Source organism: Hermetia illucens, chromosome 5, assembly GCF_905115235.1.
Source record: "Hermetia illucens chromosome 5, iHerIll2.2.curated.20191125, whole genome shotgun sequence".
Classification (NCBI taxonomy): Eukaryota; Metazoa; Arthropoda; class Insecta; order Diptera; family Stratiomyidae; genus Hermetia; species Hermetia illucens.
The window spans coordinates 33263206-33290135 of record NC_051853.1 but is presented as its reverse complement, the minus strand read 5'-3'; the positions used below and the strand labels follow the sequence as shown (position 1 = coordinate 33290135).

At 43.1% G+C, this 26930-nt stretch overlaps 3 protein-coding genes across 5 annotated transcripts in view; 1 reads left to right on the top strand and 2 right to left on the bottom strand.

The window, feature by feature from the left end:
* LOC119656493 (mitochondrial cardiolipin hydrolase) overlaps positions 1-8894 on the bottom strand; it is a 57715-nt gene extending 48821 nt beyond the window's left edge. For both annotated transcript variants that reach the window (XM_038062824.1, XM_038062825.1), the window contains exon 1: positions 8432-8894. In XM_038062824.1, coding sequence (XP_037918752.1) covers positions 8432-8855 — 424 coding nt within the window. In that variant the 5' untranslated portion in view covers positions 8856-8894. The remainder of the gene's footprint in view (positions 1-8431) is intronic.
* Positions 8895-15662: 6768 nt separating this feature from the next.
* On the bottom strand, positions 15663-17994 carry LOC119657403 (mediator of RNA polymerase II transcription subunit 10). 2 transcript variants are annotated; one of them, XM_038064295.1, is made up of 2 exons: positions 17788-17994; positions 15663-16029 (listed from the first exon to the last, which is right to left on the bottom strand). In XM_038064295.1, exons 1-2 carry the CDS (start codon positions 17907-17909, stop codon positions 15762-15764), a joined length of 390 nt encoding a protein of 129 aa, XP_037920223.1. In that variant the 5' UTR covers positions 17910-17994; the 3' UTR covers positions 15663-15761. The 2 variants fall into 2 exon arrangements, with proteins under 2 accessions (XP_037920223.1, XP_037920222.1); XM_038064294.1 differs by lacking the exon at positions 17788-17994 and adding an exon at positions 16395-16577.
* On the top strand, positions 16670-24951 carry LOC119657402 (epimerase family protein SDR39U1). The gene is made up of 5 exons (XM_038064293.1): positions 16670-16907; positions 16999-17203; positions 23939-24176; positions 24327-24560; positions 24630-24951. Exons 1-5 carry the CDS (start codon positions 16883-16885, stop codon positions 24831-24833), a joined length of 906 nt encoding a protein of 301 aa, XP_037920221.1. The 5' UTR covers positions 16670-16882; the 3' UTR covers positions 24834-24951.
* The last annotated feature ends 1979 nt before the right edge of the window (positions 24952-26930 follow it).

Here is a 26930-nt window from a genome sequence, read left to right as displayed (position 1 = left end):
TTTTCCCATTCGCATATACCAATTCAAAATATACCTTGATATGCAAATGTATTTCCAAACTCCAACTGCATGTCATCATCAACGGCGTAACAACCGATATCCGGTCTAGGCCTGCTTTAATAAGGAACTCCAGACATCCCGGTTTTGCCCCGAGGTCCACCAATTCGATATCCCTAAAAGCTGTCTGGCGTCCTGATCTACGCCATGGCTCCATCTTAGGCAGGGTCTGCCTCGTCTTCTTTTTCTACCATAGATATTGCCTTTATAGACTTTCCGGGCAGCATCATCCTCATCCATACGGATTAAGTGACCCACCCACCTTAACCTATTGAGCCGGATTTTATCCACAACCGGACGGTCATGGTATCGCTCATAGATTTCGTCGTTATGTAGGCTAGGGAATCGTCCATCCTCATGTAGGGGGCCAAAAATTCTTCGGAGGATTCTTCTCTCGAACGCGGCCAAGAGTTCGCAATTTTTTTGTTGCTAAGAACCCAAGTCTCCGAGGAATACATGAGGACTGTCAAGATCATTGTCTTGTACAGTAAGAGCTTTTACTCTATGGTGAGACGTTTCGAGCGGAACAGTTTTTGTACGCTGAATTAGGCTCTGTTGGCTGACAACAACCGTGTGCGGATTTCATCATCGTAGCTGTCATCGGTTGTGATTTTCGGCCCTAGATAGGTGAAATTTTCAACAGTCTCAAAGTTATACGCCCTTATCTTCATTCTTCCCGATTGACCAGTGCTGTTTGATGTTATTGGTTGGTTGGTTTTTGGTGCTGACGTTGCCACCATATATTTTGCCTTGCCTTCATTGATGTGCAGCCCAAGATCTCGCGCCGCCTGCTCGATCTGGATGAAGGCAGTTGTACGTCTTGCGTGGTTCTTCCCATGAGGTCGATATCGTCAGCATAGGTCAGTAGTTGGGTGGCATTTATCTCAGCATCACGGATCACTTTCTCGAGGGCCAGGTTAAAGAGGACACATAATAGGGCATCTCCTTGTCGTAGACCGTGTTGATGTCGAATGGTTGTGAGAGTGATCCTGCTGCTTTTATCTGGCCTCGCACATTGGTCAGGGTCTAGCCAGTCTTATCAATTTCATCGGGATACAACTGCATATGAGTTCACTTTATATGATGAGGCTATCATACACGTCTTAGAGTGCGATAAATTTACGTGAAATACAAAATTGGCCTTTTTCGAGTAAATTTCCAAAATTTAGTAATACAGATACTTTTTTTAAGCAGAGATCCAAATGGGATGTATTTCAAAACCTAGGTCATTGTGATTTTTTTCAGATTTTTCGGTTGGATAGGTTCTGAGAACGAGACCTGTTACACTTTTTGGGGAGACACATTTTGAGCCCTCACTACTTTATGTTTTAGCAAATATCAAAGATATCACCAGTTTCAAGACTACTAGCTGATTCCTTTAATTCGACCATATTCAGTGGAAAAAATTTACAACCTCCTTTCGCACGTTCAAACTCATCACAAAATGATGCCACTTGCTATATGTAAATGGCTTCACAAACCACATTTTCTCAACAAACTGCGTGACGATTGGTTTGGTCGTTTCCAAGTAAATCGGGTGTGACAGGCAGACAGACGATCTACTTGATTCTAATAAGGTTGTGTTTTACACAAAACTTTAAAAATGGCTCGATGAATAGTTCGCGGGGAAGGGGAAATTTTTCACTGGTCTGGTATCCTTGATAATTTAGTCCATTGGTGTTCGGTCAACAAGCTAACACTGAATGTCAACAAATGCCACTGAATGTGCTATTCGCTTAAACCCTCCCCCACATCCTTTTCATATACTTTCAGTGGAAAATTCCTTTCACTACTGACCTCCTTCCAATACATGGGTGTAATATTCGTCGACAAACTTCGTTTCAATTCCCACTTCGTTGACATCAGTCAATAGAGCTTCCAAAATGTCTAGTTTTATCCTACGTTCTTCCTTCGACTATACCTCAATTCAGCCCTCCTTAATACTCTTCAATTCCCTTGTCAGAAACATCCTTGAATAGTGCTGTGTAGTCTGGTCTCCCTTTCGCATTCGTGACTGTCGCGCTCTGGAAGTTACAACGCAAATTCACTCGGATCCTCTTTTATAAAAAGAACCTTCCACGGGCTGACTATCCGTCACGACTCCGCATCCTCAATCTCCTCTCCTTACAGCAACACCGTATCTTCCTTGATATGTGTACTCTTTTCAAACTCTGCTATTGCCTGATGGACTGCTCTGCCAACTCGGATATTACTTTCCGCATCGCCTCTCATAACACACGTAGTGCGGACATTTTTGATGTATCATTCGCGAAGCTCGAGATTTACTTTCACCCTCCGATTTCGAGGCTAAGCCTGACTGTGACTCTGTCTCCTCTAGTTTTAAGTATAAAGTAAGCCATTTACTTGCTCCTCCGAGGACAATATGCAATAAGGAATTTGCTATCTGTGTATTGTCCTCATTAAATAAATAAATTGGAAGAAAGATGGGAAAAATCTGTAAATACTTAACTACGTTTCGGAGAAAATCCGCCCTGATAAGTTTTAACCAAATTGACTTACTCTTCAGAATTGAAGAAAAAATCCATTCTTTACACAAAAGACGTGGTAGTCTGTCGGGAGTAACGTGGGAGCTCGAGAACTTTTTCCGAAATCATCTTCGCTGTATATGGTTCCGCATTTTCATCTAAAACTGACATTTTTCATTTCGGGATGTGGACGATGACCAGACGCACGACAGCTGGATATATTGCAGATATCCACAAACCTCCTACTATTATCGTTACACTCGCCAGGGCCGTTTTTTGCCCATCACGTATCCGAACAAGGTGTTGTCAGAACCCACCTTGGCATTCAGATCAACCTTTACAATCACAATCTTTAGGACTGCACTGAATCTCTCATCGCCGTTGGTGCGTACTACTGTACTATTGTAATGGTCCTCAATCTAGAATCAAATCTGGCAGTCAGTATCCTGTCCAAAACCTGTTTCCAAGTAATGAAGACAACCTTGTGGTTACCGTAAATTTTCCGGAGAACAATAGCTCAGTGCCGCAAGAGGAAGAGGGTGCTCCAGAATCCCACCATCATCTAACTTCATTTAATCCTAGAATGTCTAGCTTGCGACGCTGAAACTCTTGCTCAAGTTATAGAAAGCGAACATTCCGGGGCCCTCGGTACCGTTATCGAGAAGAATACGTACATTCCAAAAACCAAAGCATGTCCTGATACGACAGCCAAAGGTCATTACCGGTTAGTCCGTCCTTATACGAGACGTGGATAACGCTAGTCCACAGATCAAATTAAGCAGTATTAAGGGAATAAATTATCTGACTTGGTAACTGAGTAGGGCTCCTGTAATGGCCAGCACGAAGTCGAAACCATTAGTCGTGTGGCGGTTCAACGTCTAGGCACCACGACGACTAGCAGCCCTGCTCCGTCTGCTGTAGCTGTTTCGCCACAATCTTCAGCAGGTTCGAGTAGGTAGCGGATGAAATGGACTGAGAAAATGAACCTCAGGTTCGATATCTTACCTCCCCTTGCTGCACCAGAGATTCATCGAGCACTTCCTGCACGTGACTGTACAGCGAGTCGCAGACCAGTACCGCTTTATTACTCCCAGCGACACAATCCCGGCCATCATGAGGGAGTGTGTTCGACTTGAGGTCATCGTGGAAACTGGTGATCAAGAGTCGATGACACAACAACACCACGCGCACTGCAGGCAACAATTTCAGTACTTGCCGAAGCACTGTTCTCCACTGTCCAGCTAAAGTCTCCGCTGAGGTTCGGGACGAATTCCAAAGAGTGTGTATAGAATTCTCGGAAATGGATCCTTTGCATAGACCAGGTATTCCCAGACTCTATGCATTTCCAGCAACTCCGAGAATTCTATCTGAAACCAATGATGAGATGACATCTCGACTGCGTGCTGATATGTCGCTGCAGCAACTACAATCACTTGTGTATTGTGCATTTACGACTGTAAGATTGCACGGTCAGAAGATTCGCTTTCGTGTTATTGGTTTGAGTGACCGAAGAAATCGACCATGGAAAATTCATTCGGAACGTCGGCGTGACTCACTAAGGCAGAACATTGCTAGGTTGACTCAATTCACCTCTGGCAATGCCAGCAGACGGGTGAAGAGTAAAGTGCAGAGAGTTTAGAGGAACTATGCCAGAGACACCCGCAGTTGAAATCCTAGACACACTAGAATTTTTCGGATGTTTCCGAAAAGGAAGTTCGGCGAGCCATAAACAGCTCGAAGAACTGGAGGGGCCCTGGAAATTTACCAGCGTACACAGTCGGTTGGCACATAACATAAATCAGGTCATTAATCGGCTGGAGGAATTTCCACCCTTATTTACTGCGGGAATTACCTACCTTATCCCTAAAAAGGACACCGTGTAGGGCCCCACAGATACAAGATCGATTACTTGCTTACCAACCCTCTCCAAATTCATAACGTCCATTATTAATGGAAGGGTTAATGTGCACCTCGAGACCAACATTCTGTCCGAGGGGCACAAGACCTGCCGAGTTGGGTAAAGGAGTTGCAAAGAGCAACTCATTATCGACTCGGTAGTTGTGGGACAAGTAACTAGAGGATAAAGAAACGTCTTTAGATGTTATATCGATTATGCCAAGGCTTTCGAAAGCACCCCGCATACCTACGTCTGTATAGCATTGATCCCAAACTATAATAATAAAGTTTTTGGCGATAGTCACGGAAGGATGGCATACCACCTTCTTAATGCGTTCATCTGAGGGTGCTAATACCTCAGAGCCTATCCATATACGAAGAATCATCCTCCAGAGGGATTCGTTGAGTCCACTATAGTTTTGTATGGCACTGAATCCTCTTTCATGGCTGATTGATGCTAGAGGGTATGATTTTGCAATAAAATATGGCCCACGTGCCAAGTGCGAGCTGACACACCTGTTGTGCTTAGATGACATCAAGTTGTATGCTGGTACTGACGACCATCTTAGAAGTCTGTTGCGAATATTAGACATGTTCAGTCGTAATATTCGGATGGAATTTGGATTAGACAAATGCCGAATCTAAGCCATCCGCAAAGGTCATCATGAGCCGCATGCCCGACATAGCATTGATCACCTCCACACCCAAGCTATGACCAAGTCAGATTTCTGCAAATATCTCGGAATTCTGCAAGGAACCCATGCTCGAGTTGGTGATCTGAAGGATGCTCTGCTGTCCGAATTCCTGCGATATGTAAAGCTGGCACTGGAATTGCATCTCTCGGGGACGAATAAAATAGGCGCATTGAATGTATTTGCTATCCCTTCACTGGGTTATGCATTCGGAATATTGCTGTGGACGAAAACCGATCTGGAAAACATCCAGCGGCGGATAGGGACTACTATGTCCAAATTCCAAATACATCATCTAAACTCTGCCGTGTAGCGGATGAACCTACCTCGTGGCATCGGAGGTAGGGGCGTGGTTGATGTGGCGGCACCGCCAAGTCGATTTTCTACGCGCTTATTTTTACAGCAAAAAGAAGGCGGGTCCCTTGCACGCGGCTGTTTGTAAGGCAGACTGCGGGCCGACTCCTTTTAACTTGAAGGATTGATCTTTCAATCCTCTGAGTGGGGTGAAGTCCGACCAATAGCGGATCGTTAAATGGAAGACGAAGGCAATGCACGGTAGACAAGCATGGGCTGATCACAGGAGCATTCCGGCTCACCAATATGAGCCGGAAGAAGTACTTGATAGTTCTGTATACAGCATGTTTTGGGACCGGCAGGTTCTGACTGACCACCACATCCCACACAACAAGCCTGACGTGCTGTTATTTGACAAGCCGGGTCGCTCCGCATATATTATTGATGTTACTATCCCCCATAACAGTAACATTAAACGGAAATACTTGGAGAAGAAGGTGAAGTATGAGCCACTGGCTCGGGAAATCAAAGAAATTTGACGTCTCGAGGGAGTGGCTGTAGTTCCCATAATATTGCCAGCTTCAGGTACAATATTATACCAAAATTCACGACTTCCATTAATTTCCTGAGAATCCCACACCTTTCTGCATACGTGCTCCATGTTGCGGGGAGTTCGCGACGGATTCTTCGATTAACCTACCACCGGCCACCACCGCCAGTGCTCCTTTATATTTTAAGTAGGTAGGATCGTCCGAGACTAAATGCTTGGCACTTAGTGCTACTATTAGGTAAAATCCAGCATCTGCCGAGATTGTGACAACTGAAGAATAATAATAATCGTTGGCGCAACAATCCCATTGGATCAGGGCCTTGAAGTGTGTTAGAGGACTTCATTCAAGACCGTAACGGTACACTACAGGATTACAGTACGCTATAGGAGGCAATGTGGTCAGCAATGCGATCGCCCGAGATTATTGCCCTGATTTGATTCAGGTACTCATTCACAGCTGAATCGACTGGTATCCGGCGTCAAATTACAATACAAATTCCACTGAATCGCGACCTTCCGTACGACAGTCGTGTGCTCTAACCACCCCGCTATCAGGACGCACTCAAATTATTGGCATTTAATGTCTTTTTGTTTCATTTAATCGCTAAAAACAACGGAATAAAAATTTTCCTGTCAGAATTCCCAAAAACTTTTTCTGGCTGGTCAATTTTAATGTTAAAGACATCGTGGATGATTATTATTACCGTCACTGTAATGAATTTTACAATTTCCTCCCATAAATATGCAATTCTTGAGACAATTTTTCAAGTGAGACCAATTGCGGACACCTAAAAGCCTGCAAATTTAATGAGAAAGCATTGATCCTAATAAGAGCTAGTGTTGTTCGTTGGAAGAAAAACGAGAAAACTTAGATCTTGGAAAATTTGGCATTAAATGGAGAAGTCTAAAAGAATTTTTAAATGAAATGGAAGGAAACTGGGCTGATTTCATTTTAATTAAAGTAGGAATAGTGCACGAAACCGAATTGTAGTCGAACAAGGCACTTATAGCCATGTTTAATAGTTAATCGGTCAAAAGGAAGTAATTCCACTTCTCCCTGCCAACTTTAATATCTTTGTCTAAATATCATAAAATAACAAGCAGACAACCTTTTCGAGGGCATGCAAGCCCACTCTTCCGTCAAACAGACGATAATCGACAGAAATTGGATCAATTAATTACTTTCGGGGGGAGAAGCCGAACAATGAATTTCCAGACACGCATTTTAGTGAAAATTACATGGAACGATAATAACCTCCAAACAAAGGGAAGGAGCATTTCCATAAGAATAATAAAGTCCCGAAGCCAGAAATAGAGTTAATAACTTTTTGGAGTGAAAGGTGGGAAAAGTTTTAACCGCAGTCGATTGGATTTGGAGTCGTTTATGGAGTTCTGCGACCTCGTTGGGAGGAAATTTGGAAGATGTGACTTTGGGAGGATTTCAAGAGGGCGTTCACCCGTCGAGTGTTCCAATAAGACACGTAACTGTGAACTGAAATGCGGGGTTGAAAATTTTGTTTGGACTTTTGGACTTTGGTTTCGTCGTGATGGGAAAAGGCAGATGTAATTGTTTTCTATTCGGCTGGAAGCTGAGGAGGAGTTCCATTGTTGCTGCGGATTAGTCAGAGTATTCAAGGTTTTTCATGCAAACCACCTGAATCTAGTTTCAAGTTGGTTTGAATAGAACTTTCCAGGTTAAGTCGAGCCCCTTCCGTCTGCCCCTTGCAATAAAACAAATGCACAATTGTGCCAACATTCGCCAAGCCGATGCTTAACTCCCCGTTTCGCAGCTTCGTGCGTGTACGTGACCAACTCCATTAGGGAAAAATAAACGGAGAAGTACTCTTCCTCTCGGGCACCTTGAAACAAAGAAAGTCGAGCCACGAACAAGTCGCCGAACAGAAAATTTCCCCTCGTCGTGGCCGCACAACCAGATGAGAAATTCTACCAACGATTGTGAACATTGCGGAGAGATTGAAACTCGTGAAAAAAACAAGAACAAGCGGAAACTGCACCCACAAATTCTGTCCAGGGCCATTGAAGGAATATTTCAGGAACCTCACGTTCTGGAATAATTGAATCGCACGCGAATGGGGGCGATTGCAGGTGACCTTCCGGCACTCCAATTGGGGTCGCGCACCGATCAGCTGGCGCTGCACTTGCATGCAGAATCAGATACTTCCCAACCACCATGTTCTCGATCGCAGATACTCTCACGTGGTGCACATGATGCAATTTTGCAACGAGTTGCAGCGCCGGAGGTTCCCGGATGTGGTTTCTGGGAGACCCGGGGAGCCCTGGGAATTTTTCTAGTCCAGCAGGGAAGGGAAAGGGTCCTTTCAGAAGGAGAAATGGAACATTTCCAACCTTAAACCACGTGCATCCGAGGGAATGCACATGGCTGCAGATCACATGCACGTTTTCCATTCAAGTTAGTTCTTGCACAAAATACATACCGGCATTGTGGAAGGCCACGGCTTGCGATCCGCTCGCGAACGCCATCGACTCATCGCAAATCACCCGAACGCGAACACCCCGACGATGCGCCCGTAAGACCGCCTCGGCCGGCTCCGCTGCCGTGAAAATATACATGGAAAAATCTATGGACGCCTTTGCGCTATCGATGCACTTCACGATTCTCGCTATATTCCGTATGTAACAACTGCGATTTTTACACGCAACATTATTAGACTTGTGCGAGGCCGTGCAAATTTGCGTTTGGTCGTTGGTGTAAAGAACTTCATTCACTTCATCTTTCACGAGGATTTTTCGCCACCGTTTCACCGCATGATAGGCCATTTCCGAGACGAACGAGATGCACAAGGTGTAGACGGACACACGAACTAACCGATTTTCGAATAACACTTTCAATTTCTCCATTTTTCCAGGCAAGAATCAAAGCAACCGAACCGATTTCTATCAGATGAATCTCATACAGACCGACAAAAACACTGAGAAGCACGTGCATAACAATGACAGTTCGCGACGGCTGCCAATGCATGAACAGCTGTTTACCGGGGGAGGCATGAAACTGGTTTGCGGCGCGACTAAAAATCATCGGCCTTGGGTGCGGCTACAGCTAATTGACAAGTGGCGCCAAAGTGGATACAATTTGGAATTTTGATACAATGGGCGAGGCCATTTGACCACGAAAATGTTCCGTTATACAAAACTATGCTAACATTACTTTAATCTATTAATTTTCCAGGTGGAAATTGCGAATATTAAATCGAAACTTCCTCGAAACTGCCTTTCGCGCCAATAAAAAGTAAAATCTTCATTGTAGGGAGAGGGTTCATGCCGAGAATCAAGTTTGTAACATTTACCAATGGTAACCCTACCTTAACATGTAACGAACCTTTTTGTTCATAGAAGAGTTGTTCAAATTCTTTGCTAATTTGGAAGGAGGAAAGGAAAAAATGGAAATATTAAATATTACGAAGTTATCGTTAGCTCGGGGCTACATGCCTTGAGTTTAGCAGTAGTTAACAACATTTCTAAATAATTATGTTTTCCTCTGAAGGGGCTGAACAAACCGCAGAAATATCCAATCCAGACTTAAGCAGGGCATGGGGGGATGATTAAAAATGGTTTTCATACCGAAAGCGGGTAAAAGGATCATTTTTATCCCAAATACCACGAGACGATAGATATTCTGAACAAGATCAGGAGCTGAAAAACGCCTGGAAACTAGCAAAAGACCAAATCTACACCATTCGAGCACTTTCGATCTCAGGATAAGGTCGAAACAAAATGAATAGAGAGTACAATTGCTCGGATGCCAAGCAACCTCTGCAAACAGTGAAACAGCAACAGCCGATCGACCAGGCACGCACTGTGAAACTCTTTACTGACGTGGCTAGGAGTCACTTACGGGTGGCACTGTCGGATGGCAATTCTGATAGCAAGGAACAGATGCCATTTTTGAAGCCAGGTTCTCAAAGTAGTAATGAAGCATCTCCGGGCAGGCAAAGGGGAACACGGGGGATGTATCCCCTGCTTCGATTTCTCCCAAGCGGTCCGTGAGTTTTACGTCATAGAACGCGAGGATCAATTTTTCCTGGGACTTTTTCGATTCGTGAGTCGCTAAGATCAGCGACGCCTAGCAAGACATAAAGCTCGTCCCATACGACGAGATTTTCAAGGGACCGGACGCTCGGATCTGGTTGCCAAAAATCCACCTGGATAGGTACAAGCATGTCAAATCTTTACATCTTATCAACTCCAGGATCCCATGGACGACTAGTTGGGGGACAGTGAGTTATGAACCGCTACCTTCTGCTACGAGAGCCTTGTGCTCAAACCACTCAGCTATCCGGACATCGCAGACAGGCAGTGAAAAAGGCAGAATAAAACCGGTCAATGGGAGAATCCCTCGAGGACTCCCAGCAACATCGACCACGTATGCAGAATGGTATATTTCTGCATGGTTTGAACCGGACTGTGTGAGAGTCCCATGACATCAAGGGAAGCCATGAGGGATTTAGGTACAACACCTGTAGTTGACAATATTATGGGAATTACAATCACCAGCTCGAGACGAGAGCTTACACACAGCCAACTGTTCGACAAGTGCAAATAGACTAAGCCAAAGATAGCCAAAGACAATTCACGTGTGCATTGCCTTCGACTTCCATTCATCGATCCGCTCTGGGTCCGACTACACCCCACTCAGAGGATTGAAAGATCGATCCCTCAAGTTATGTGAAGTCAGCTCACAGTCAGCCTTACAAGCAGCTGTATGCAAGGGACTCGTCTGCTCTTTGCTGTAAAAATAAGCGCGTAGTGAGTCGACTTGGCGATGGTCCCTTGTCTGATGTCTCGCAGTATATACTGGATGTTGAGCCGAAGATAGGAACCTCTCTAAATGTGTATTTAGAGTTGGACCTCAAGCTCTGAAGAATTGCATTGACCCTCTGCGTCTGGGCGATTGGTGCAAAATCGGGGATCTTGACCTCTGCAACACGTGATAAAGCGTCTGCCACCATGTTATCTTTTCCAGACACGTGCTGAGTGTCGGAAGTGAACTGGCTAATAAAGCTCAAGTGTTGAAGTTGGAGAGAGGATGTTTGGCGGGTTCTTGTTGCTAAGCAAAAGTGAGTGGCTTATGATCTGTGAACAATGTGAACGGAATACTGGAAGTATTTTATTGCCAGCTACGCTGCTAATAACTCACGATCATACGTACTGTAGTTCCGTTGAGCGGGATTCAGCTGTTGGAGAAAAAGCTCAATGCTTGCCACATTTGGTTCACTTTTTGGTGAACAGCAGTACCTACGGCAATATCTGAACCTTCGACGAATACGGCTAGGAGTGCATTTTGCTCAGGGAATACCCGTAGTTTAGCACCCACCAGCAGTTACTTGGTGGTCTCAAACGTCTGGGCAACCTCTGGGAATCAGATGGGAGTATTTGGTTTTGGGCCCAGACAGGAAGGCGTTAAGGATCGGTTAATAGTTAATCGAAGTAGAAGTTTAACATGCCCCAGAACCTTCTAAGATTCTTAACAGTTTTTGGAAGCGAGAAACTCGAAATCCATTGCACTGTGACTGGGTCCGATGTCTTCAGGGGTAATCAGGTAGTGTGATGTCCGATGTCTTCAGGGGTAATCAGGTAGTCGAGGAATCTCATCTGCGATTGTTGGAATTTGCACTTTTCCACGTTAAGAACTAAACCGGCGTCAAAGAGACGTTGCAAAATGCCCCCGAGGTGCTCTAAATGCTTGGACAGAGAGGAACCAGAACATCATCCAAATATAAGAAACAGAAGTTAAGGTTTTGCAAGACAGAATAAATAAATCTCTGAAGTTTTGCGCCACGTGAGTGAATTCGAAGAGTCCGAAAGGTGTGCCGGATTAAGCCTGCCTTAATAAGCAACTTCAAACATCGGCTTTACGCCGAGGTCCATCAATTTGATTTAATAATAATCGTTGGCGCAACAATCCATATTGGATCAGGGCCTTGAAGTGTGTTAGAGCACTTCATTCAAGACCGTAACGGTACACTACAGTACACTGTAGGAGGCAATGTGGTCAGCATTGCGCTCGCCCGAAATTATTACCCTGATTTGACTCAGGTACTCATTCACAGCTGAGTCGACTGGTATCCGACGTCAAGTCACGATACAAATCCCACTGCCACCAGCCAGATTTGAACCGCGACCTTCCGTATTACAACCCAGTGCTCTAACCACTGAGCTATTCGGTTCATTTGATTGTTGATTTAGGGATATCGAATTGTCTGGCGTCCTGGCCCATGCCACCGTTCAATCTTAGGCAGGGTCTACCTCGTTTTTTTTTTCTACCATAGATATTGCCCTTATAGACTTTCCGTGCTGGATCAGCCTTTTCCATACGGAATAAGTGACCTACCCACCGCAAACTATTTATCCTCAACCTGACGGTCATGGTATCCTCATGTAGGGGGCCACAAATTGTTTGAAGCATTCTTCTCTCGAACTCGGCCAAGACTTCGCAATCTTTTTTATAAGAACCCAAGTCTCCGAGGAATACATGAGGACTGGCCAGATCATTGTCTCGTACAGTAGCAGCTTTGACCCTATGGTGGGACGTTTTGAGCAGAATAGTTTCTGTAAGCTAAAATGGGCTCTGTTGGCTACCAACAACCGTGCGCGGATTTCATCGTCGTAGCTGTCATCGGTTGTGATTTTCGACCTTAGATAGGAGAAATTATCAACAGTCTCAAAGTTATACGCCCTTATCTTTATTCTTCCCGTCTGACCAGTCCCGTTTGATGTTGTTGGTTGGTTGGTTTTCGGTGCTGACGTTGCCACCATATACTTTCTCTTGTCTTCATTGATGTGCAGCCCAAGATCTCGCGCCAATAGCCGCCTGCTCGGTTATGATTTTCGAACCTAGACAGGAGAAATTATCAACGGTTTCAAAGTTGTAGTCTCCTATCTTTATTGTTCCCGTTTGACCAGTGCGGTATGATGTTGTTGATTGGTTGGTTTTCGGTGCTGACGTTCCACAATATATTTTGTTTTGTTTTCATTGATGTGCAGCCCAAGATCTCGGCCCCGTGCTCGATCTGGATAAAGCAGTTTGTACGTCTAGGGTGGTTCTTCGCATGATGTCGATATCGGCAGCATAGGCCAGTAGTTGGGTGGACTTAAAGAGGATCGTACCTCTTGCATTTACCTCATGGCTTGATCACGGATCACTTTATTGAGGGCCAGGTTAAAGAGGACGCATGATAGGGCATCCCCTTTTCGTAGACCGTAGTTGATGTCGAATGGTCTTGAGAGTGATCCTACGGCCTTAAAGTCGATGAAAAGATGGTACAACTGATGGCAATGTTCCAACAGTTTTTCCATCGTTTGCGGCAGAGAGAAAATCTGATCTGTTGCTGATTTGCCTGCAGTGAAGCCTCTTTGGTATGGGCCAATGATGTTCTGGGCCTATGGGGCTATCCGACCTAACAAGATAGAAGAGAATATCTTATAGATGGTGCTCGGCAATGTGATGATTGCTACACTGTGTCTTATCTCCCTTTTTATGTATGGGACAGATAATGCCTCGTTGCCAGTCGTCAGTCATTGATTCGCTGTCCCACGCCTTAAACATAAGTTGATGGACCGCTTGGTGTAATTGGTCACCTCCATATTTAACCAATTCGGCTGTAATTCCATCGGCTCCTGGCGCGGGAGGCTTTTCGCAGCTTTTCGTTAAGAAAGAGCTCCCAGCGGTCACCACTTGAAGGTGGAGATAGGGTTTGGTAGTAGAGGTGTTGGTTCAGTACGCGTTTCCCAAATGTTATGCTTAATCGTGGGTATCAATCTACGTTTCGACGTTTGACCACCAGAAACTAACGAACACTTCGAGTGTAAGGATTATGCCCGGTTTCAAGTTAAGTGCAGATGGTATAATAAGTTTTTTAGCCTTCAACAAATCTTTTTGAGTAGAGATCCTTGCATGATTGATGAGCTTTTATATTCAGTTTCTTCGAGGCACGGCATTTTCTACCATCCCCTTTCTTGTTTCTACCATTGATCTATCATTACCCCTCGGCGCTCTAATGGTTCGCAATGGTTAGTAGAGTCGTGGAGAAGTACCTGATCCACACGGTGTCCGAAACCTTTAAATTACTGAGCAACCTCTATGTGCTTGTGCGTCAAGTTGCTACTGGCTTTCTGGTCTGGGCTGGGAGCCGTTTTGGTAGAGGATGCAGACAACCTTTTAATTCACTTCAGGGAATATTGAAGCTTGGTTTTCCGGACCTCAACCACCCTCAATTCGCAATACAATCTGTTTCTACCGGATCTCATTTTTTTGTATACTAAAACTTAGAATGCATTCTGGTCATCATCATCAACTACGGTAACGACAAAAAAACACTGAAATACATCATCGCGTGAGTTAGTTTTTTCACTTAAATATTATCAGGCATTCGATAGAGCCAAATGGCGAAACCGATCACGACGAGCCGACCCCGCTTGTGAACAGGACAAAGGCTGAAGAAAAAGAAGACTTAAATATTATCATCTCAATAACGACTAAACATTCATAACCCTAAAATATTAAGCTTGCAACACGTGTCCAGTCTGTTCGGATAGGCTTTGACACTTGCATGTGTTTGCAAGTATCTGGGCTAATTTAAAAAAGAATTAAACTTAATAAATTTGTGTTTGGCTGTTTTTGGTCATAAACGATAGTGTTTCTCGCAACATAGGCTAAGTTCCTGCCATCAGTCCGTTTGGTGTACTTCGTGGGTAGCATCAGATCCTGCTTGAACTGTTAGTCTGCCAGGTTCCAGGGGGCAAACAAAAAACAACAACCCCTACTGTGGACAGGCTAAATTGCTGTCTTGTAACCATTTTGGACACACCCACCAGTGGGACATATTGAGCAATGTTACAAAGTTATTGCTCGCGATATTTGAGTAGTGCTCATTGACGTTTTTGTTAAATATTTATTTTGATAAAACCAAGTATCATGAATAATAATAATTTACAACATAACCTAACCCTTAACAATTGAACAACGACATTTGTGTTGCAACACATGCCCAGCCTGTTCGGATAGGCTCCGACACAACTGTGTTGCAAGTGTCGTCACAAAAACTATTAAGGAAATACATTTGCTGTTGATCGACTAATTATTTTCGTATATCGTTGGCATCATAGGCAAAAATCTGCCATTTCGATCGTGTTGAAACTCATCGTAAGCTGGATTACTGCCGCACATTGTTAGTTTACCGGGGCTTCGCGAAACAAAACAAAATCAACAACAATAAATCAGATTCAGCGGTGAACCATGGTGTATGAGGCGATCATTCCACTTTTGAACGAGTTGGTCGAAACCAGCTTTGTTGTGAGATGTTAGGTAAACATCTGGTTTGAATAAGGTGTATGGCGCTAAACGCTTTATGTACCGGGTGACAGTGTCGATGATAAGAACAAAAAGGAGTGGTGAGGGACACTTTTTAGTGAACAACGACAGAAACAGGGGAGAAGTTCTGATATGTGTAACTCATTTGGAACTTACCTCTTCGGATCGCGGTGGAGTCATTCAACCCAACATGAACTGAAACCATCACCGGACGCAATAATAGAAAGAGAGAGAGGTCTTCAGTGAGGAGCAGCCAGTTTTTGGAGGATAAATGTTTACTTCTTGAAATGGTCCCTATGTGGGGATGGAAAAAACATTTACCAGAAGAAAAATAAGACTTGAATCTATACAATTTAAGCTTTATTGTTTCCACTTTTCTGTACAATTTACGTCTTCATAAAACTAATAAAAATCTCTTCTCACATTAAAACCTAAACTTAATCCCTAATTGCCCGATACATTGTCAATTCGTTCGGGAAAGTCTTCTGCAGCTCGACCAGCATATTCGCTTTGAATTTGCGATAGGCGTCGATCTTGCCTTTGACCTCCTCGTTCTTCATCAATGCTTTCTCGATGCAATCTTTTGTGTACAAGTTTGGATTCTTGTCCTGGTCAATGTAGTCGAACACTTCGATGGGGATGTGCACGTCCTGGACCTGACTCTTGAGTTTGTCGATTTCCTGCAAGCCGGTCACGAGACCTTGTCTGGAAAGAAAAATGAACGTTAAAACGGTAATTCATAGATGGGGAAATTTTATATGATTTATAACGAAGCATTAATGTGGGTTTGGAGCGTTTGAAATGTTTGGATCCATCAAGAACGTGACAATCCAAGGATGAGAAAGGACTCAAACTGGGGAGATGCCCAAGAAGCGAAGAGATGCATTCAGTTGAGCTACTTTTTTAAGGAAAGTTATTATTTATCGAATAGGCAAAGTTCCTCCACGTCGCCGGCTTTACAAGCCAAATACTGCGCTTTCATAACTAAACGAAATTGCGTTTCTCACCGATATTCCACATCCTAACCTAGTTCTTTCCCAAGCAATATCCACAATGGCTCCCCTACTCACATTTTCTGGTTCAAAACATTCTGCCCTTGTGGCTGGAAATCACTCACGATTATACGAATTTGTCGTACGTTCTCAATGAACATTTCAAGTTGAGTTTCCAAGTGTTCTAGTGGAGCAGCCATTCTTGACGTTTTCACTACTTCGATGATTTGTTTATTGCGAATCTGACACTTCCGAGATGTCAAAATTTACAATAATCAAGGGTTGTCCAAATCGCAGTAAATTGAGATCTTTTTGGTTTCGAAATTCTTTTTCACTCCTAATTTTGAGTGTAAATTCTGATAGGACGGATGGAGAACTGTCAAAAACGCGATAAGTGAAGTAAGAAATTGAGCACGAAGAAGGTGAGAAGGAGTACAAACAAAAATAAACTTTCTGTTTGGAAGCGGTGAGGTTTCGAGCCCACTTTTCAAAGGGTAGTGTCGTCTCCTATTCGTGATTTTCTCCGTAGAAATTAGTGCGCGTAGAGTAGTGTCTTCCGGTCCGAAATGGCTGCAAGACATGCTTTAGTTGGTAAGGATTTCCTCCAATCCTTGCGATATAAAAATCCCTTTTCAATTACATAATTGTTTGCAGAAAATAATGATTTTCTTGTTAATTATAGGTGGTGGAACAGGTTTTATTGGGTCCCGGTTGACCAAGCACTTGGGAAAGAACGGATACGAGGTGACCGTGGTATCGAGAATGCCAGGACCGCAGCGCATTACGTGGCATGAATTAGCCGAGAAAGGATTGCCCAGCGGAGTCACGACCGTGATCAACTTGGCCGGCCAAAATGTATTGGTCCCAACGCGGCGATGGACCCCGGGGTAAGGTCGAATACAAATTACTGACGCGAGACGTTGAGTTCTAGTGAAATATTTGAAATAAATTGGCAATTCCCCAAATTGGCTGATCGAAGGCACTCGACTAGTTTGTGATGTCATCTCGCCTTGATTTGTATTCTGAGCGCGAATAGCGTGTTGTCTGCTGAGGCGGGTTATTACTCGCTTGTGAATAGAAAGAATAGAACTGACGAGGCGCGATTTGCAGAATATTTCCAAAACGGGAATATAATCTCAATGAGCTGAGCAGCGCTATCGAGCCCCCTTCTTCCTGCAATTCCTCAGTCATTTCAACCGTTCCAGGGAAATCTCCAAAGTCATATCAGTTAATTTTCGCGGAATTAAACGTTAATCTTATCAGTTGACTCCAAGTAATACTTCGCCTATTGATAACCAGAAGCAGCAAATTATCCAAACAACCCGCGATAATGCACAGCACCCAAAAAACAAATACAAAAAACAGATTTCACTCCGTGCAAATTTCACAATCAATAAATTAACCACGCAAAACACTATTTCAAACGGGAATGAACTGTTACCGATGTAAACCCGCTCAACTCTGTACTTACACTTTCTGGTTCAAATTATTCTGTCCGTGCGGCTGGAAATCGCTGACCATGATCTGAATTTGGCGAACATTTTCGATAAATGCTTCCAGCTGCGTCTCTAGCTCTTTAATTGCGTTGGCCATGATCTAACGCTCAAGTCACCGCTTTGCTTTGATCTTCACTGAACGAGCGCGAGCAAAGTAATACGCAAAATTGCATTGGTGGCGATCTTTTAACAGGTCATTGTTACGAGGAAGGACCTTGTCAAAACCGGACGACAGGTAGGAAAATTTGAAAGGGTCACGTGAAGGTGTCACAGGGAAATTGGGTTGATATTGCAGAGAAATTTTATCGGAAAATAAAGTCTGCAAAATTGTATTTTTTGATAGTTTGTCATTACGATTTCTTAAGAGGATCATATTGCACATTTTTAGGATTTTTTGTGGAGGTTATAACTTTGTAAGACTCCAAGAATATGCTGTTTCGGCTTTGGGCACAAATTGAAAGCAATTCATGGGCATTAAGAAAAAAACTGTTGGGTTCTATATCCTTTGGTAAAATCGTCAATATGACATTTACTTAGGTTTGCAAGCACCGGTATTGCAATAACTACTTAGTTCCTTCTTCAGGAGGACTTCACTTATTTGTGCACTCCAGAGACAACCATCTCAATTTTTCCCATGTAATAATTTAAGGACAGCATCCCGTTAAAAGCCCTACTAGTGTTTTCATGTCCCACTTCTTAAGGGACAATAAAAATACCGCTCTAGCAGCCCCGGGTTCGTTCACAAAGTCGGCAGAAGTTCAGATTTCTACATTCGGCTGCGTCAATCCTTGCAATTTCCCTCCTCAGAATGGAGTTGACAGTGGATGCCAAAACCTGGTTGTCCTTATCACTGTGCATCCAGAACCTTGGCGAGCCAGTCTGTTAGTTTCCGCATGTGATGGTGATTAGCAATTTTATCCACATCTGATGCGACTTCGCTGGATGTGATGCGATTACGAACAGTTCTGAAGTGTTCCCTCTTCAGCTGTTCGTCTTCGAGTCGACCGTTAACGTTCCTAACCGGACCATTGAAAAATTTACGACCACATGCAAGTTTAGGGCTTCTGAAATCTTTATATTCTGCTACAGCTTTTTGTCACGCCATATACTACGTTGGACTTCCCGGTATTTCGCATCTTATCGAAGCTTAACTACGTTACGTTCGCCATCGCTTGCAGCGGTCAATATCGATTTTTACGATCCGCTTTCACGATTCAGTCAATCAGATCTTGTGACGCTCCTACGGAAGGTGGCTGAAGACCTGCGTAGCACCCCAGTTTTGATGGCGGCCCAATGTTCATCGATATAGTTTCAGGCGGGTGATTCAAGCTACCTGCCGTCCGAACAACGCTCTCTCATTGTTGAACTTTGGGGTCGCAGCTCTCCAGCCGCGCACGCAAAATGAAAATGGTGGTCAGCATTTGCCATTATAGGGTGATCCCTTTCGACGTCGATGTCAGCGCCTCTCTGTTAAACACATCCAAAAGACAACTCCTAAATCTACTGCTGATCTTAAGATGGTCAATCTGATTGTTTGTACAGTATCGCTCAGTTAAAACCCAATTAACCTTGTGGCAAGCTATACGTTTGAACAATGCACCACCAATGGTGAGGCAGTGGAAGCTGCAGGAATCCACAAACTTCTTACCATGATCGTTATGGTTGCCATGGAGGTATTACCGAGCAAATTGTTACGAAGTTTCTCATGAATGGCGTGTAATTGCTCATAGAAAGCTTCCTTCCTCACTATATAGGTAGCCTCCGTTGGGGGGAATTTTGCAGTTCTATCAGAAACCGGCCCCCAGGTCAAGAGAGAGCACCAAAAAGGCTATATACAGGAGAATCAACTCCCAGTGAATTCCTCCAAATTTTATATGCTGAAAAATCATTGCGGATCTTCGATCGCGACGGTAATTGTGCGACCACGTGTTGATGGGCATGTGGCATTGCACATTTATTTATGACTTGTCACAAGAGATGGGAAAATACAAAAAAGAAAACCATCTAAGCGTATTTGACACAACAATACATTAACAACTTGGGTCAAAGGTACACAATGAGATTCCGCGCCTCATTGCCGCTAGTTTTGCCCCTCCTGTATAGAGTCTTCTTGAAGCATTCCTTACGGTAGCCGTCAGTAACGACCTGACAACGGATTCGCGTTTGGAGAATACAAAAGCAGCAAGAGGGAGAAGAGGACTTTTTAGAATCTAGCTATGTTACTTCGTTTAGGCCCAGAATGTGTAATGAACCTAGGGAATATAGGAGGATCACACGATCATCCTAAGTGGCCAAAGCGTTCAAAAGACATTCCGGCTCACAACTTCGTTTGGTGGTGTCGGATAGAGAATCAATAGATTCTCAACATTGTTCCCGGCTAGGCTCGTACACTTGCCTTCACATTTCTAGTTTTAGATTTCACGCCTTTTTTCCCGGAAGCAAGTGTTCCTAAGCTTCAATTTCCTTTCCCACTTTGTAACGTAGAGTTTCCTGCCCTATCCTTGGTAGAATACCACAAGAGCTAGTCGTTTGGCTTTGAGACTCGGCGCTTCGTAAGTGATTGCCTTCCAGAAGTCTCTAGATCTACGGCCCTTTGCGGCTATATGCTGGAAGGTATTGCCGTCCGAGCTTCTGAGAAGTCTCCTTCCTTACCTTTATGGTAGACTTTGGAAAAAAACTAAATATTCTTTCTTCTTCGTAGGAATGACGTGACGGGTGAGATGAATTCTTGATGGAATACGGAGGTAGTCGGCTATATGTTGTGCTGTTTCGTCCTCAATGATTCATCTTCACTTTGTTCTCTGACTTCAGACGAGGAAAATTGAATTTTCGCGATTCCTTTTGTTTGTTTTTTTTTCATTTGATGCTGTGCGACGGGGAGCAACTCGATTGTTGTTTCTTCATTAACAAGCACCGTGTGCGGAAGTTTTTCTGTACACAGGTAAAACACAAATGCTGAGGTTGGGAAGGCATTTTCGCCATCCGAGGGATTTGCGGGAATTGATTAAAAGAGTCGAACATTTAGAGAGAGAGAGGAATCCTCAGGGTACATTTTTTTCGGCTTATTTTAATTATTGAGAATTTACCGTATTTCATTCCTTTTATTTTTGATTTATTTTCTTTTCCTTTTTTATACGATTTATATTATTTGGGCTTTGTCTTTTTGGTTATTCACAATTGGATTTTTCTTTTGCTATTTTCGTTTGGCTTTTCATTACTTTTTGCGATTTTCTTAGTTCTGGTTGCTTGATTTTCGGTTCGTTTTCTTTTTGCCTGACTCTTAATAAAAATGTCCGAGAACGACAGTCACTCTCTATCAAATGGAAACGAACGAGAAGCAGAGGCCTGGGCGACGACCCATAATCGGCGGGCGCGAGCGAGGCAGCTTTGGACTTCGGCCACTTACGAAGACTCCGCTCAGTCGGTAGAGCATGAGACTGTTAATCTCAGGGGTCGTGGGTTCGTGCCCCATCATTGTTTATTGTGTTCGCGAAAAATCAATTGGCAAGATTGGTTTGAACATCGATGTCGGTTGGAAACGGCTAAAACGACGTTCGGCCGAAACAACGATGGCTTGATAGGCTGGATGGTGATTTGGAAACTTCGAGACACCATTCTGGTCAGGCCTTTGACCGAGCAAAATAGCGCAACCGATCGCGCTTCTGAACTGAACAAAGGTTGAAAAAGACGAAGAAGGGAAGATTTTGAGTGTATTCTTAAATCCCAAGCCACAGAGTTACTTATTTATTAACCCTGAATAGAAAGTGGTGCAAAAATGTAAAGAATTTAGGAAAAAGATAAAAACACACGGGATTTTAAAATTCGTGAAATTCTTCATACAACACTTTTCAGAAATTACAATTAACAAACAGGGATCCATTTCGACACTGTTTCAAGCCCATGGTATGTGTAGTCAGGATTTTATGTGACAAGAAAAGAACATTTAAAGGAAGAACGAGCTGGGGAAGGAAAAATCTGATTCCCGAAATACTGTACTTGTTTTAATAAATAAAATGTTAGCTAATAAAGGAAACCCCTTCTTATTCTTTTCATGATACGGAGTTACGTTATCTTACACTCCGTTCCTTACGCTAAGTAACGTTTCAGTATGTACTTTAAGGAGTGTGGACCGACGATTGAAGCCTTCAGCTTCTACAGCGACCATCATTTCTAAACTATCTCCAAATTTCTGTCCTCGAAACTGTCCCTTGAAGCAAGGAACCAGGTGGGTGTTTCTCGGGATCATATCTGAAAAAAGGGTGGATAATCGAGGAATTCAAAGTACGATTCGTAAGTGGCAGTTATCATAAATTGATCTTTTTAAGCAATTCCATTGTCTTTATGATAGAGAACTTCAGCATAATGTACATAGGGCAACAGAAAATGTTGATATACATCTGGGAGTCAAAATCACCAAACAGGATCAACGAAAGCGGAACTTCTTATCTAATAAAAACACCAAGTGATATGGGAAAATGCATGACTAATTAAATATGCACACGAGAGCTAGAGGGTTCCAAGTTACCCACCAAAAAAAGGAAAATTCCGATCCTTAAAACGATTACTCCAGATTAACACTTTGCATGCTGTCAGTGAGGCGCAGATATATTAGCGTTGTCGTTGTCGTTTCCGAAATACGGTTTTGATACAACGAGAATGCCATTCATCCCGTATTGCCCAGACTCGATCAGATCCTCTGGAAGGAATTCGACCCCACGTTCCCAATGGAATCGCTTATTTTCAGTCCTTTTGTTTCAGATTCTGTTGCATTGTTAAAATATCAAATTTTTGATTGTTATTTTGGATTTTAACACTCATTCCCGGCGCCATTCCTCATGCACTAGGCATAAAATATGTGAATTAAAAATAGTCTAGAACAAAAGCATCCAAGCACAGAGGGGCCTACTGACAGTTTATAGCACCCTTGTTGTCGTTTTTCTGATAGGCTCAACAGGGTTAACCGAGCGAGGAGAATAATTCCCCTGTGGTATTTTATTGTACTACGGTCCATAGTAGATTTCAGCAATCAGCATTGCGGTCCAAACTAGTTTCTTGCGTGTAGTGCTATCAGAATTGTTATCCGAAATATATTCTTGCGTCGAAACATCTGAACTTAGATAAACTTGAAAAATTGACTGATGGAAAGGAGCAATAATAATAATAATTGTTGGCGCAATAATCCATATTGGATCAGAATCTTGAAGTGTGTTAGAGCACTTCATTCAAGACCGTAACGGTACACTACAGTACACAGTAGGAGGCAAAGTGGTCAGCATTGATTTGAATCAGGTATTTATTTACAGCTGAGGCAACTGTTATCCGACATCCAGTCATGATAACAAACCCCTCTGCCACCAATGAGATTTGAATCGCGACTTTCCGCTACGATAGCCCAGCGCTCTAACCACTTGAACTACCCAGACAGGAAAGGAACAATATCCCAGGCAATCAGGTGGCTCTTTTTCGGAAATATGTAAATAAAACATGATTTGTGGGCCTTTAATGTCGTACTGGACCCATGGCAGAGGTGAGGCAGCATTTGGTGAGTTGCCTCTGCTCTGGTAAGAAACCGTAAGTCGTTTTCGCCGCCTTTTGATTTGAGATAATCAAAAAAAAAATATCCCTATTTGTTTGAGGGCCTGAGATGTGATTACGCTCAATAGCGTTTATTTCCCACAGATTCCCATATCTAATTTTCGTTGTTGCCGCGTTCTAAGAATCTGAGATGTATTCGGAAAACAAGCCTGGTCAGAAACGAATTAAGAAATTCCTTTCCTTGCCAGAAAGGTTTTGGCTTGTTCAATATCATTTGTTACGATTACCTTGAATTTTTAACGGCGCTGCCCTCTATGTGCTACTCAAATACAAAATTTGATGCTCTTCTATGTACTTCATTTCGGGTGTCAGTTGTTCCTTTTTGAGTACAAAACGATACAGAAGAGATCCCGAAATATGATATTTGTTTGATAAATCACTTTGTAGCTAAATGGAAAACACTTCACTTATAATAGTGGCTACGAACTTACTCCAAAATGTAAAATATAAAGGCAACGATATTTTCTTAGATCTATGATCCTTTGAAGGTATTGATATGAAGTGTGACATTAAAATAACTTCCTCTTCCAGATTCAAACAGAACGTATGGAACTCGAGGGTAAATACAACAGCTTCCATGGCCAAGGCTATACAGCGATCCGAGAGAAACATTGAATCTTTCATCAACATCTCTGGTGTTAGTTTATACAAACCAAGTGAACGTGTGTATACAGAAGACGATAAAGGCGAAGGCTACGATTTTATGTCTAATCTTTGTCTCGAATGGGAGAATGCCGCATCGCTGCCATCGGAATCTGGGTGTAGAGTGGTAATTGGATGTTGAAATTATCAATACATTAGCTAAGCTCATATTTTCAGTAGTAAACAAATTTGAAGCGCTTGTAATTCATACGTAGAGATGCTGCCTAGGATTTAAACTTTAAAATAGAAATTACGATCTGTTTCTATCATTGAACAGGTCAAAATCCGAACAGGTGTGGTCGTTGGACGTGGTGGCGGAATGATTCAATCAATGTACTATCCGTTCTTCTTTGGCCTTGGAGGTCCCATCGGTAGTGGAAAACAGCCTCTCCCTTGGATTCACATAGATGATTTGTGTCGTCTCATTCAATTTAGTGCAGAAAATGAAAAAGTCAGTGGAGCTCTGAATGCCGTCGCTCCTGAAGTTGTAACGAATGAGCAATTCTCCAAAGTAAGTTCGAATTTTTACCAGAAATTGCAGAATAAAACGTTTTGTCTTCTGTTTTGTATTATCTTCTAGCAATTTGCTTGCTCTTTGCGACGTCCTTCACTATTTGCTGTTCCTGAATTCGTTGTGAAAGCAATATTTGGCGAGGAACGAGCGGCACTTCTATTGCTTGGGGCAAAAGTTAAACCAAAACGAACATTGGATTGTGGCTTTGAGTTCAAGTATCCAACAGCCAAGGCTGCATGTGATGAAGTTGTAAAGTCTTCTGCTAACTAATTGAGGCAACGAGAGAGATTCAAGATATATACCGCGCGCTGTGTTTTTATTTATTGTTAAAACTAACGTTTTGTAATAATTTATTAAGTGATAAAATAAATTATGTAAGCATATGCGAAAATTTCACACTGTAATAGCTACAAAGTTGTAAAATCGAGGTACGTACAAGGCGCCATTTATTTATTATATCCAATAAATGCAATGAGTACGAATGCTTCCGGACAATCAAACGGCTATCCCGAATTGAATATTGCCAATCACGAGGACATTGCTATGTCTCAGTTTGCAAAATTTGTAACAGGATGAAAGCAAAAAAATAACGGCTCGATGGTGTGCATAGACCCCGACATTTCACGCTCGCCAAGTGTGATTACATCTGAATTTTACAAGAAGGTCGATTAATATGAGTGAGCGTTAGTCACAGTTGTTATCATAAGAATAAACACCAAGTTGAGAATCATAGGCACATACAAGCCCATAATCACCTCTCGCATGCTCATCGATGAGTATTTGCTATCTAGATATCATGAACGCCTATATCAATCTAGCATCGGGAATACATACTTGTTACATCGATATAATTTTTCTGCCCACTTTCGAGGTTTGAAATTGAAATTGAATTCGAAATTTCGAATTTGAGTTAACAAGTTTCGGCCGCGGAAGGGAAATTTTTCGTTGTATCTGCCCCGCTCCACTTTGCTGCGTAAGATGGCGGTGGAAGTTTTTTTGTCAAGAGAAGGGGGTTCGATCGCGAAGGGAGGGAGAAGGAGTTATCGGTGAGTCGAGTGGATGTGCAGTGTGATAGTGTTCATAACAAGAACAAAGAGGAGTGGTGAGAGGGCGCTTCCTTGATGAACACCAAAAGAAACACAAAGCGGTTTTGATACACTCGCCATACTTCGAACTTTACTTTTCGGATCGTGGTAGAGCAATTGAATCCAGCGCACGAGTTCTTCTGGCACTGAGTGTTGCCTTAGAGCATGCCAAATGAGGTCATGTGGCACACGGTCAAATGCTTTCTCCAGATCTAGAAATGCAATGTAAAGAGGGCGATGCGTCTCACGGTGTTTCTCCATGAGTAACCGTGCAGCGTATATTGTGTCAATAGTTCCACAGTTCTTGACAGATCCGGCTTGATTCAGGGTTATTTCAACGATTTGGCGAATACGGTTGTCACGAATACGTTTAAAAATCTTCATGGTATAGGAAAGTAATCGGATCCGGTGGTAATTTGAACATTCTACTGGGCTACCTTTCTTTTTCCATATTGGAACTGTGGTATGTTCTTGCCAATCAGATGATGTTCTACCTTCCTGAATAACCTGATTAAAGAATTCACTGAACCACAGTGTTGGGTCCCAGCTTTTCGCTTTCCAGAGCTGAGATGCGATATCGTCAGCTGCGCTGACATGTGGAACTGCTCCATTTGTTGGCAATGATTGTGGAAGTGGAGCATGAACAAATTCTTCAGTTGACATCTGCTCTATCCGTTGCAGATCGACGGTAGGTAAGCAAAGTACCGTTCTTGCCATTAACGCAACAGAAGTGTTCGTTTCGGCTTTTGGCAAGATACAAATCTCTCTCACCATCCCGAGTGCCCACTTTATCGTAAAGAATTTTGGAATGGTTCGCTTGGGTGACAGCGATCGCTTTCTTTGCTTCCCGGTTGGCATTCTTATAAATTTGCCAATTGTGCGTTCAATGTCGCAGCTTTTGGCACCAGACCATCGAATTTCTTGAAGAGCGCAGATATCAATGCGGCTTTTCTGAAGGGCTCTTGCAAGTGTATCGTTCTTTCCAGTAAGGGTGCCAACATTTAGCGTGTAGACCTGTATTTGTTTTACCTTTGCTCGGACTAACTTACTTACGTCTTGACACCATTCATGCGTTCAGAACCCTTGTCCATTTCTCAACAGGAACGGGACCCGTCCTACAGCGTCGACTGAGATGGATGCCCTAGCATTCTTCCGACGCTTGTTGCTCGATCCGATCATGTTGTTTCTAGCGACATTACATGCAGATCGGCGGCTGTGTGCTTCGGCTCGATGAACCGCTCCATAATAGCATCCACTGTGGATCTCCTTGTTCTGAATCCGA